Source organism: Belonocnema kinseyi, chromosome 9 (assembly GCF_010883055.1).
Source record: "Belonocnema kinseyi isolate 2016_QV_RU_SX_M_011 chromosome 9, B_treatae_v1, whole genome shotgun sequence".
In the NCBI taxonomy this organism is placed as follows: Eukaryota; Metazoa; Arthropoda; class Insecta; order Hymenoptera; family Cynipidae; genus Belonocnema; species Belonocnema kinseyi.
This window is the reverse complement of record NC_046665.1, coordinates 58,840,072-58,854,190: the sequence shown is the minus strand read 5'-3', so window position 1 is coordinate 58,854,190 and position 14,119 is coordinate 58,840,072. Positions and strand designations below refer to the sequence as shown.

The 14,119-nt window shown below is 32.9% G+C and overlaps 1 protein-coding gene across 1 annotated transcript in view; it reads right to left on the bottom strand.

Moving 5' to 3' along the window:
- LOC117180557 (esterase E4-like) overlaps window positions 1-14,119 on the bottom strand; it is a 59,107-nt gene that overhangs the window by 9,369 nt on the left and 35,619 nt on the right. The window contains exon 6 of the mRNA XM_033373052.1: window positions 4,615-4,738. Within this exon, the coding sequence (XP_033228943.1) occupies window positions 4,615-4,738 (124 nt within the window). The remainder of the gene's footprint in view (window positions 1-4,614; window positions 4,739-14,119) is intronic.

The following is a 14,119-nucleotide window of genomic DNA, read 5'->3' as shown; positions in this document are numbered from 1 at the left end:
CTTGACTTCAGTATTAGGGGTGAGAAAAATGCATCAAATCTAATCTATCTCGAGTACTCACTCCTGAAAGCCCGGATTAAGAAAGCACAAGAGAAAAACTTTATTGAACAGCTCCTCGATAAGAGGATGCACGGTATCTTCCACACAAATGTGAAGGATCAGTCAATGTCTTGTGAGCTAACGTTTGCTTTCCTTAAATCGCCCGGATTGAAGTTTGGTATGGAGGGTTTCATTTTTGCATGCCAAGACGGTGTCATTTCCACTTTAACATACCGTCGCCACATTTTGAGCCAAGACATTCCGCATGATAGCTGCAGGGCGTACCAAGCACACCCCGAGCATTTAGCTCACATACTATCTAGTTTTCCAACACACGCGGGAACGACCTACATTCAAAGGCACAATGCGGCATTCACAGTACTTTATTACCATCTCTGTCACTCCTACGGCATTCACCTTAATATCGCTCCTCTAAATGCTCCTAGGGAAATTGAGTCAATTGTCGAGAATGGGAAGTGACGCATATACTGGAACTTTATATTCTCGACAATTGTTTCTGTTGCTCACTCGAGGCCTGACATGGTTCTTCTTGACTTCGAGAAGCGAACCATGTTCGTTATCGAATTTTCGGCACCAGCTGACAAAAACATCGTAGCCAAGTAGAATGAAAAGAAAGAGAGGTATCGAGACCTTATAAGGGAGTTGAAACGATTGTACCCGGAATATTCTGTTAAACTGATCGTCCACGGTTGTGAGTCGTGGTTATGGCTGAAATTTTACCGCGATTTCGCTTGAAGCGGGTGCAATTTTTCAGATTAGCAGCCGCTCCTGGCGAAATCCTGCGGTTGTCCTTATGACAAATTTTTATATATATAACCAAAAAATTATAGATTAGGTAAAATTAAAAAAAGGAAAATATTGCAAATATAGTTATGAGGAATTAAACGTGTATCATTTCTAAATTAGTGCATTTAAAATTAAATGATATGAAACTGAAATTCTGATTTCAAATTTAGCTTCAAAAGCTCTGAGAATTGAAAAATAAAATGAAACATTTTTAATTTTGGACAATGACATTAGAAATTAGTTGAAATGGTATGATTTATAATTTAAAGCGGTTAAAGCTCAGCAATTTTATTTTGATTCAAGGATTCTCGAAACTGAATAATTGCCGATTGAAATTTCGAAAATAGGACAATTATAAAAAGTTCCAAATTTCATAATTTCATAATGGAAGCTTGAAAACTATATCATTTAAAATTTAAAGGAATTAAAATTGTATTGTTTCTAATTAAAAGCGTTTAAAATTTAAAAATTGGAATACCTTTTAATTCCATTCAATTCAAATTATATAACATTTAATTAGAAGGGTTTAAAATTGAAAACTAAATTGTATGTTTTAAAGCCAAAGTTTTTGAAATTCTAGAATTCTCAATTTCCATTAAATAAAACAATTATTATTTAATATAAAATTTATTAGACAAATAACAACATTTCGTTTATGGAACATTGAATATTAAATGAACTCGAAATGAATTTAAAACCAAATACAATTTGATAACGAAGAATTGTGAGAATAAAACGTTTTTATACTCAAGCCTTTTAAATTTCAATTATTCTCAGAAAATTTAAATCATTTTAAAATGACCAATTTTCAAACTGTTGATTTGTTATTTTTTTTCAAAATTAAAACATCTTCATTTTAATTGAAAACTTAAAACATATAAAATAGAAAAATTGAAAATACGGAATGCTAAAATTGTAACGATTTAAACGTAAAATAATTATTAAATTACATTTAGAATTATTATTTATGATTAAAATATTGCTGGGAAATATTTTTCAATGCTAATATTTTTTAAATTATCAGATAGAATTCGAAAATTTTCAGATTATAACATTAAAAATTAAGAATTAAACAATAAAGAATAAAAATCAAGAATTCAAAATTAAAAACTAATGTTAAAATACAAAAAAGGATTGTCTTTATTCCATTTTTTAAAATAGTACAATTTTAAGTCTTTAAATTCAAAATGTTTTTTTTAAGATGAGTTTGGAATGTTTAATATTTTAAAATATTTCTAAATAAAAAAAATAATCTGATTTTATTACTTTTTCATTTTTTTGAATTTATTCTGGAGGCACTGAATTAAAAAATGTTTAATTTCCAAACCTTTTGACAGAAAATTGTGCAAACTATCAAGTTTTGCAATTTGAAATTATACGATTTCGAAAAATTGAAAGAACCACACAGCTTTTGCAAGTATAGAACTGAAAACAAAAAATTAAAATTATTTATATCTTAAGTTTATTATTAATTTCAAAACTGAATAAAATTGTAAGTTGATACTCGAGACTTTTTGGGGTCGCTAATTTCGAATTCACAATCGAAATTTAAAAGTTTAAAAGTTTAGCACTTCAAAAGGGCATAAGTACCACAGTTTGACATTAAAAAATTTGACATAAAAAATTTGAACCTGGCTACGCAGTGGCGTAGCCAGGTTTTTTTCGGGGGGTGGGGGCTTCGATTTTTTTCGGAGGAGGCTTCGGGCTTTTGCATAGGCAATGAGTGGGGGCGAAGGGAATTGAATAATTAAAATATTTAGTTTGGGTGGGGGGTTGATCCCTCAAGCCACCCCCTGGCTACGACACTACTTAGGGGTGCTTGTTCCATTTTGGTGTCCTAAATTTTTGGTTTTGGCGGAAAAAGAATACTGTTAAGTATTTTCACTTCAACCGCCAGCTAACGTAATTTCGGTGAAAGCTGGTGAAAGGAACAATACCTTATTTCTGTACTATCTTTAGAACCAATAATAATTAATATAATTTTATTATTTTTTATTTTATTAAATAGTAATAAAAAAATATAAACTATTTTTCAAATACAATTATATAGAAAAAATTAGTTTTTACGAAGATATTAGCAAAATAGGGCAAAAATGGACCGAATTCCATGCATTTAGTCAACTATAAGAAAGTTAACATTTTTAATTGTTTTTGGATAATCGTGAATTTCAACGACCCCATATATTCGAGTACTTGGAATTGTCGAAAACCTGAAATCATGCGATAACCCGAAACAATTTGAATATCTGAAACAATTTCTAATACTCGAAAATGTCGAGAAACGGAAACAATGCGGGAAGCCGAAACCATTCAAATATTCGGAAATTTTGAGAAGCGGCAATATTTCGGGAACCCAAAAAAAAATTAAGTGCTAGAGAATTTGGTCAACCCGAAACAGTTCGAGTATCTGACATAATTCAAACACTCTAAAATTTCGAGAACTGGTAACAATTCGAAAACCCGAAAAACATAAGTAGTAGAAAATGTCAATAAATGAAACAATTAGGGTATCTGATACAATTCAAATAGTCGAAAATTTTGGGATATGATAACAATTCGAGTAGCTGAAACAATTTAAGTAATAGAAAATTTCGATAATCCGAAACAAGTTGAGTATATGACACAATTTAAATAGTCGAAAAGTCCGAGAATCGGGAGCAATTCGAGAACTCGAAACAATGGAGTGCTACAAAATTTCGATAACCCGAAACAATTTGAGTACCCAAATTCAAGTAATTGAAAATTTCAAGAAATCGATATAATAAATGTACCCAACACAATTTGTGTGTCCTAAGATTTCGAGAACCCGAAACAATTCTAGTGCTCAGTATAATGAGATTACTCGGAAGTTTCGAGAACTCCAACAAATTTGAGTACCCAACCCAATTCGAGTATTCGAAAATATCAACAACCCGAATGAATTCGATTACTCGATATAATTTGATTATCCAAAAATTTCAAAAACCCGGACTGAGTTTTCACGATCTTGCACCCATCCAATTAAAAATTAAAAACATAACAAGTTAATGAATTTCTAATTACAAGCATTCTCAAAATGGATAATTGTCAAAAGTTAATACTAGTAAGACTTAGAATTCCAGAATGTCTTTTAAGACCATCTTATTACGATATAAATTTTTAAATTACCTTAATTATTTTTTTTACATATTTAATATTTATTTTAATTCATAAAAAACATTTCAGTGATGAAATATTGTCACAGGCTTATACTGCCCAGTATGTCGAAGGCAATTTTTGGTTAGGGATGGATTTTTATTTGATCATTTTTGCACGGGGCTGTCCCGGTATATATCATCAGTCACGGACGCATTTTTTAAATGCAATCAAGTGATCTGCTGAGAGCAGTCTGCCCAGACATATTGGACAAAGCCTGGTTTTTACCCCATAATTGACGGACTGAGTTGCAGTCAAGTTTACGATGGGGGGACCTACAGTTTAAGGTGGGTTCCGAACCACCAGAACCTCGGTAAAGGTACATTGAAAAATTTCTAGAGGTACCGGCTCAGGGATCGAACCCCGGACCTCTGAGGTGAAGTCCGAGTGTCTAACCAACTGAGCCACCGATATTATATATTATATATTATATATATATTTGATTGTACATTAAGTTTAAGCATTAACACGTTATGAAAAGATGATTGGAAAATCAAAATAAGAAACGTGTAATAAGCACGTGTAGCGCGCTATTTGTGCTAGTATAATAAATCAAGAATAACTGAGAATTATAGAATATTTTGCAAATTTCACCTGAGTTCTCTAATTGGAGCTTGAGCATAAGGGATTCCAATAAAAGCTGAAATATTTCTTCCTTTTCTGGTTAGAAATCTTGTTCCCTTAAGAAGTCCCTGAGATATTTTTACCAAACGTTCGGCTTGTAGTTGAAAAATAAATAAATATATAATACATAATAACAGTGTATATTTTGTATCCATTATTGAAAAAATGAACTATTTAACTGCTAATAAGACCATAAGATCAAGTTCTTTTATCTAGAAGAGCTCGCTTACTTTCTGCAATTAACATTTGTGGTACAGATATTTATCATTAGACTTTGATTATGTCAATAACTAGATTAAAATCATTTCAATACAAGCACTTGCTATCAACAGTTGGTAAGTATACGTACCAAAATCTAAATATGGTCAGTGTTATCAATGTAGTAGTCAATATGTTATCAACTGCTTGCAGAGTAAACATTCAAATATTGATAAAATTTATCTTGAGGGTTGACTTCACCACTAAAAAATTTTTGATAAAAAAATGGTAAAGGAAGAATAGGAAACCCCTCGTGCAAAATTGTCTTTACCTCATTTTGAACAATACAAATGTTTGTTGTACCTGTATTTGTTATCGACATTTAACAGAATAATTTTCTACCAGCAAAGACGAATTTTCAACAGAATACGTAAATTCTCACATAAAAAAGATACATTTTCAAACTAAGGAAGATAAACTTTTACCAAAAGTGGAATAGGTAAATTTGCAGTTAAAAAAATAAATTTCAACCCGAAAAAAAATAAGTTTTCAAGAAGATAGTACAACTCTTAGCCTAAGAATTAAATTTGCAATTAATATTATAAATCTTCACATCAAAAACAAGTTTCTAACCAAAAAGTGAACTTTAAAACAAATACAATTTTCAACAAAATAGATCAATTTTCAACTGAAAAAAGAATCAATTTTCAACCAGCAATGGAACAGGTCAATTTTTGGTTCAAGTAAATAATTTGTAACCACAAAAATACTAATTTTTAACAAAGTAGTTAAATGTTTAACTGGAAATTTGCATTTTTAACAAAAAAGGTAACATTTTTACTAAAAGAATTTAATTTTAAAATCAAAATGTCAAATTTATAACAAAACAGTTGAATTTATATCCAAGAGAGTTTTTCAGTTAATAAAGAGAACAATTTTTTCGAAATTGTTGAGTTTTCAAGCCAAATAAACGAATTTATAATAAAATGGATAAAGGTTCAACTAAAAAAGGTACATTTTAAAACCAGAATAAAATAGTTCATGCAAAATAGTTCATCTGCAAAAAATAAAGGCTTTTTGAAAAGTAGATGAATTTTCGATAGAAAAGATAGCTTAATTCATGTTCTATTTTTTGATCAGCGAAATGCAGTAAACAATATGGTGTTAATGTTTTTTGTCTACATTGTCTAAAATCAATATTTTTAAATCTTGAATATTAAGTTTTATAAAATATGAAAAATGTCTCTTGCTCCTTTGGGATCCGAACCCAGCTCTTTCAGATTTCCGGTGTGATACTGGTCCAGTCGTCTGGTCGGACATAGCAAATCCGGTATTTTTTGGAGGAGTCATTTTTATTCAATAAATAAAACATTTTTTAAATAAATAAATAAAAAATTACAAATTGGCGCAATTAATAAAGGAAGAGTTTAAAAACGGATTTGGTGAATTAGTCCTGCTGGGTATACCACGTTAAAAAAAGCGCTGAATACCATAAGTGATGAGCATTTATTTATTCAAAGAATTGTTTATTTATTGATTAGAAATGACTGAATATTTATTTTTGATCTATAATAAGCGTCCTTAAAAGAAATTGAAATAAAAAATTCCGAAAAATGCACATTTGACGGGTGACGGAAACTTATTTATTTAAACAATTGTATATGATTAATTGAAAGTAGTTCCTTATTATTAACTTAATAATTAAATAATTTATTGATCGTTATTACTTTTAGGGAAACTTTTAATTATTTCAAATGATCTTTCGCAGTTTTAGAGATAATCGAAAATAATTTATATCTTGAGAAAATAATTTAAAAAATCTATTTTTAGGGATTTCGAAAAAAAAAAGTTTTTCAAGAGTTTTAAAGGTTTCAAGAGATTAAATGTTTTTTAAGATTCTTGGGAAAATGCCAAATGGTTTTTTTGCGAAAAAATTAATTTTTAAAGAAAATTGAAAGCGATTTTAGTTTTCAAAACTTATTTCCTAAAATTCTCAAAAAATTTTTATCTTGTAAGATTTAGACACTTTAGAATATATTCTAGGAAGTTTAAGAGATATTGAGAATATTTGAAAAGATTAAACTATAATTAAAAAATTGAAAATATTTCAAATAATTTAAACCAAAATATAGACTTTGAAAAATTTTGAAATAAGGTTTTTAAGTTTATTAAGGTTTTCGAAACGATTCCCGTATACTATTTTAGATAAGTAAACAAGTTTTTGTTATCTAACTCTTACAAGTATATTTAGGGTCATTGGAATGAGTGAGAAGTTAACTCTGATAAACTTTTATTATTATTAATATTTTACAACGGTCAGGGGGAGGGACTCACTTATCAGAAACATGGTGCGGTCTGTGAGATCGCACGTCCATACTCAAATATAAAAAACTGCGCTGCTCATCAATCAGTCTCCTGTCTATTCAAATTCAATTATTATATTTTTCCAGAATTTTATATTTATCCCAACGAGAAAATAATTAATTCTTTTTAATAAAATATGGGCAAGCTATACATTACATTATTAATTTGGGGGGGGGGGGGGGGGGGGGGGGGGGGGGGGTTCCGCGCGAAAAACTACAGTTGGTAACAGCAGACAGAAGGACGAAAAACAAAGTGTGCATTTTGTCGTTTAAATGCCATCTGCATTCATAAACCTTCGATAAAGCCCAATAAGAAATGCCATATATTTTTGCTTCAAAGATAATTTTTTTTGTTATTTTTATTGTTTATGCTATATTATTGAAATCTGACCATTTTTATAAAAAAATTCAATTGCTTGGCTAAAATTTGAACTAATTTGTTAAAAATTAATTTTTTTTAAATGAAAAAAATCAGATACTTGATTGAAAATTTATTTTCTTTAGCCGAAAATTCGGATTTGATATTCCTAATAGAAAATTCATCATTTGTAGTTATATTATACAAAACTTCTTCTATGAGTAAGCAAAAATGACCTAATTTGCGGAAAACTTTGTTCATATTCGGTTTAAAATTGATATTTTTGCTTAAAAATTAAGCTGTTGGATTATAATTTAGTTTGCTGGTAGACAATTCAATTATTTTGTTAAAAATTTGTAGTTTTTGTAGACAATTAATCTTTCTGGTTGAAAATTTATCAATCTTAATTAAAACTGCAACTGCTTAGTTTAAAACAAAAGTTTTTGGTTGAGACTTACACTATCTTATTAAATATTTGCCTTTTTTGTTGAACTAACCTTTTTTTTATTTTAAATAAAAATATTTTTGTTTGAAATATTAACTATTACGTGTTTCGTTGAGAATTAATCTTTTTTTCGGTTTAAAGTTTGACTAATTTCTTAAAAATTCATTACTTTGGGTGAAAATTTATCATTTTAGCTGAAAGTTCAACTATTTGGTTGTAAACGAACTTTTTTACATCTACGGGAGGGGTGGGGCCAAGGCGCACATTGAAAGCCAAACCGAACGTGCCGGTGATTTTCTGTTTCTCGATTCTCGCGCTTGCCTTCGCCAGCCCAGGGAGGGTAAAGTAGACGTTGACTTTGGTCGAAAGTCGACTTTCACGGTTGCTGTACAACCGAAATAAATCTCGATTCACCTAAATGTAATTTCAATTAAAACTCTATAGATTGTGCACAGCGGATGTTTTTGCTCGAACGAGGTTCGTGTGCGTAGTTAGAAAGTAGGATGCGGTTACATTAAGTGAAAAGTGACCGGTTAATAAAAAGTGTATTTTTTTGTAATTTTTTATTTTGATTCGCCGTAAATGATTATCTGTATAGGTTTATAGATTTTCTGTTTATTTTAAATTTACTAATTGTATTGACTTTCATTAGGATCTGTGCACGAAAAACGTGAAGCAGTTGTTGAAAAATTTAATAGTAGTATATTAATTTGGGGCTATGTACGTGACAATATTTTGTTAAAAATTTTGTCATATACACGAATATGAATATATCTTATAATAATATATATTAGATCATTAGCCATTGATGAAAGAATGTCATTCATATTTTCTGGAGCAGTACTTAAACTGCTTCATTTGAAACTATTATTATTATAGAAAACATTTTGTCGAAATGTTGTCACAGGCTTATAATGCCCAACACGTCGAAGGCATTTTTGGTTAGAGTTGGATTTTTCATTCGCTTAATTTTGCACATAGCTCTCCCGGTATATATGATCAGTCACGGACGCATTTTTATAATGCAATAAAGTGACCTGATGAGAGCAGTCAGCCCAGACATATTGGACAAAGCCTGGTTTTTACACCATCATTGAAGGACTGGGTTTGCAGTCAAATACACGATGGGAGGAGCTACAGCTTAAGGTGGGTTCCAAACCACCAGAACCTCGGTAAAGGTACTTTGAAAAATTTCTAGAGGTACCGGCTCAGGGATCGAACCCCGCACCTCTGAGGTGAAGTCCGAGTGTCTAACCAACAGAGCCACCGAGTCTTATTATAATAATAATAATTATTATTATTATTATTATTACGCCATTAGGCCATTTCCCTTTCGGGGTAGGCGTGACTCACTCGGTAGGGGAAAGAAGTAGTGCGTGGAAGGGATAGAGAATTTTCAGATTGATCCAGAATTCTCGTGTTATTTAAGTAAATAACACGTTCGTTCCGTAACACTGCTCCGACCCAGGTTACTGATCAATCTCTCTAGCAATCAGCCTAAGCGAAGAACCTCACGAAGTCATTATGTAAGGTTCTCCACTTGGGTCCATTAGTGGCAAAGGGCTTTTGTTTCAGGCGTCATTCACTCTACTGACACTCTTTTTATTAACTATTTGCCGCCATACTTTCCTGTCCTAACATATTTCTCTGGCTTATTTTATGTCCATGCATTTTTTCATGCAGTCTCTCGTGTTTCTGTGACTTCTTATTTCTCTTCTAACTAGGGTCTCATTCACACATTCTAACCATTCTTTCCGCGGTCTACCTCTGGGCAGGATACCATTTACTTTATCTTGATACAGTTGTTTCGTTAGTCGTTCATTTGGCATTTTCTCAACAGCCCGAACCATTTAAACCGATTTCTTTTCCATGTGTCTACTAGCGTCTCTTTTGCACCTATTTTTTTTTTAGAATGATCTCGTTACTTACTTTGACCATCAGGGTTTCCCTCATATTATGCGCATGAATTGATATTCATGCGCATAATATGCGCATAATATTTTATTTTTCTTGATAAGTCCATGTCTCGCTACCGTATAGTACAGTCGGTACAAATATAGAATTATGTATTGCCATTTTAGCTTTATTTGATATATTTTTACTTCTGATAAGGGGACCTGCTCTACCAATAACCTTCTTAGCTTCGTTTATGCGTCTATTTAATTCCTCAACTATCTCCCCGTCCCTAGTAAATAAGCTACCAAGGTATACAAACATATTAACTTGTTCAATTCTCTCATCATTTAATAAAATATTGCATAGTGTTTTCTCACTCTTTCCTTCGAACAGCATAGTTTTTGTTTTATTTGCGTTAATTTTGAGGCCCATGCTTTTCATGCTTGCATCTAGTTTATTCAACATTCTTTGTAAGTCTTCGATAGACTCTGCCATAACAACCTTATCATCTGCGAACACTAACCTACGTACCCTTACTGTTTTGAGATCCACATCCTCTTCGTCGAAGAGAGCCATTCTTAAACACTTGTCCATGAATAATATAAATAACCATGAAGACTTAACGCATCCTTGTCTAACTCCTTGAATAATATCGAAACATTCACTCAGTTTCCGATTCACTCTTACACTCGCTTTGCTACCTGTACGAGGTGTGTTCAATTAATAAGGTGAATAGGTAAATAGGTCCCCTTCAAAGTAATCTCCCCTAGATATAATACACTTGTGCAAACGCTTTTTCCAATCGTCGAAGCACTTCTGATAATTATTTTGTGGTATAGCCTTGAGTTCTTTCAGCGATGCAGTTTTTATCTCCTTAATCGTTGAAAATCGATGTCCTTTCGTGATTCTCTTCAGTTTTGGGAAAAGAAAAAAGTCACTGGGGGCCAAATCCGGTGAATATGGAGGCTGAGGCATGACTGTGGTGCTGTTTTTGGTCAGAAAATCTTTCACAAGCAACGATGAATGAGCAGGTGCATTATCGTGATGCAAAAGCCACGAATTGTTTTTTCAAAGTTCCGGACGTTTTTTGCGTATCGCCTCTCGCAAACGGCGCATAACTCGAAGGAAATACTCCTTATTGACCGTACGATCTTGTGGTGAGAATTCCTGAGGCACTACGCCACGGTAATCAATGAAGACAGTGAGCAAAACCTTCACACTTGACCGAACTTGACGTGCTTTTTTCGATCTTGGAGACACAGGATGCTTCCACTGAGACGATTGGGCTTTTATTTCGCCGTCATAACCATCTACCCACGATTCATCCCCAGTTATAACCCTTTTGAGAAAATGAGGATCATTATTGACTTCGTTCAACATCTACTGAGCGATGGTCATGCGATGGATCTTTTGATCAAAATGAAGCAGTTTTGGAACAAATTTCGCTGACACACGTCTCATGCCCAAAACGTCCGAAAAGGTAGCATGGCATGAGCCAACCGATATGCCAACATCTTCAGCAACTTCTCTGATGGTAATTCGGCGATTTTTTAACACCATTTCTTCCACTGCCTGAACATTTTCATCTGTTGTTGATATGCTGGGACGTCCAGGGCGAGGTTCGTCTTCGACATCCTCTCGGCCTTCTTGGAACAGCTTGTACCACTTATACACATTTTTCTTACTCAGTGTAGACTCACCGTATGCAACTGTCAACATTTCAAGAGTTTTAGAGCACTGGATTCCATTTTTCACACAAAATTTAATGCAAACTTTTTGTCGCCTTACTTTCTGAACTTAAGTTAAATATTTGATCCGTTCATGAGCTTCCTGGCATAATCCCACTTTGGACTTCCCAAATCTTTGCTTCTGTTATTTTCATTACCTTACGAATAAGTATTTTTGAATATATTTTACTTACGATGCTTAATAAGCTAATCCCTCTGTAATTATTGCAGTCGCTTTTATCTCCCTTTCCCTTGTATATTGGTGTGATAATCGTTTTTTTCCAATTGTCTGGGACGTCTCCCATCTAGAAACATAAATTTATCAATTCGCACAGTCTATGTGGTATGCATGCGCCACAGTGTTCAAGCATTTCAGCGTTAATACCCTCTACCCCGGCAGCCTTACCGTTTTTCAAGTTCTGAATTATATCCCTAACCTCAGTGACACAGACCTTCTCAATTGAGTTTTCCATCGCATCGTGTTCAACATCGCAGTTGTGGTGTCCTATAGCTTCATCTCCGAATTGTCTCCTAAAATAGTCTCTGAAAGCCTCTAGTATTCCGTCTGCATCATATAACATTTCCCCGCTTCTATTTCTCTTGTTGACAAATTCTGTACTTTTGTTTGCTTTCATTTTTTAATAAAGTAGTTTCCTGCTTCCTTCAAAGTTGTTTTGTATTTTCATCTCTTCTTCTACTCTAATTGTATCTTTACTTTCCTTAACTAATTGTTGAGTATCCTGTTTTCGCGTCTATAATCATTTCTACGTCTATTTCTTTCCTCATTGCTAAGACCTACGGTATTCAAAGTTCTCTTGTACGCTTCTCTCTTTGCTTTTTGGGCAGCTTGAATTTTATCATTCCACCACGCATCACCAGACATTCTTCCTACAACTGCGGTACCACACACTTCGATAGTACATCTAACAAGAATATCCCGTAACATTGTCCAGACGCCCTCTATATCTTTGTTTTTTATACGGTCCTCCCGTGTTGCCCTATCTATGCTTTCGTTTATCTTATTTTGGAAATATATTCGCACATCCGGTTTCTGTAGGTTCTCAATTTCGATTCGCGTTTGTTTTGCTTTCTTGGTTCTCTTTTTTCTCCATCCCCGACCTAAGTTAATTTTTTAGATCAGAAGGTATTGATCAGTATTGCATTCAGGACCCCTCATGACTCTTGTATCTTTGACTAACTCTCTTAGTCTGTTATCCGCAACAACAAAGTCAATTATACTGCGGCTATTTCCTTTAGACCAGGTGTACATGTGGATCATTTTATCCCTAAAGCAAGTATTTGTAATAAACAGACCCCTTTCTTAGCATAGGCCAAATAATTTATCTCCGTTATAGTTTGTTCTTGGATTCCCAAAATTACCTAATAATCTTTCTTATCCTGATTTTGGATGCCCACCCAACCGTTTATGTCTCCTAGTAGAATTATTCTTTCCGCATGTTCGCAAATGTTTATTGTGTCATTTAAAGTGTCCCAGAAGGCGGTTTTTACTTCTCTAGGATCACTATCAACCGGCGCGTAGCATGCTATGATAAATAGTCTTCTGATTCCTACTTTCATTCTAGCCTACATCAGTCTGGGAGTAACGAAGCCAAGGTCTCCGAGATGCTGCTTTGCTCTTTCATTCAAAATCAGACCTACTCCTTCTTTACCATGTGATTCACAGTCTACTCCTGACCATATTTCAAATCCGCCTTGCAACACGCATTTTTTATGTCTTTGGTTTCGCATCTCTTTTTCTTTGTTTGAGGCACACATAAAATGTCTAGTTTCCTCACGTCCATAGTTTCACGCAATTCTTTTACCTGGAGATCATTTACTCCCCTAGCATTCCAAATACCAAGTCTCCATTCGTCGCCCGAAACATGACCTATAGATTTTCCGTGTGCATGCCTTTTGTCATTAAAAGTTCCAGTTCTTTCCGAGGCTATTTTGTAGTTTGTATTATTTATTGTTTAGATTATACGCCCAACTAACACCTATATGCAATAAGTTTATTTTCTGAGTCGAAATCATGTCAAAGTTAAGTATCAAATCGTAGTATGGTAGACATTGTAGTTTTAACGTCAGTCCCACAAAAAACTTCAGTTAATAAAGAAGGGTTGGGCGAGGGGAGAAGTAGAACCGGATTATAATAACTGGATTATAATAAATTGATATAAATTACTTATCTTTAAGTACGTTTCCGGATTTCCTAGTAACTGCATATCGAAACATAATTTTAAGAAAGTGCATATATTCAAAATTTAAAATTTTCTATTTAGCTTTTTCCCCAACAGTCCCAACAGTCGTTAAAATCATCTTGTTTAAAGTGCTTTTAAAACCATTGAAACTTTTTAAAAATACACTGTCTAAAGATCTAAATTTGATACAAAATTTTCCGCGTTTTTCAATACATAGCCAAACTTTTCACCAGTAAAACAGTTCAATTTTTGAGTTTTCAATTAAGTGTACAGATAAATAATTTATT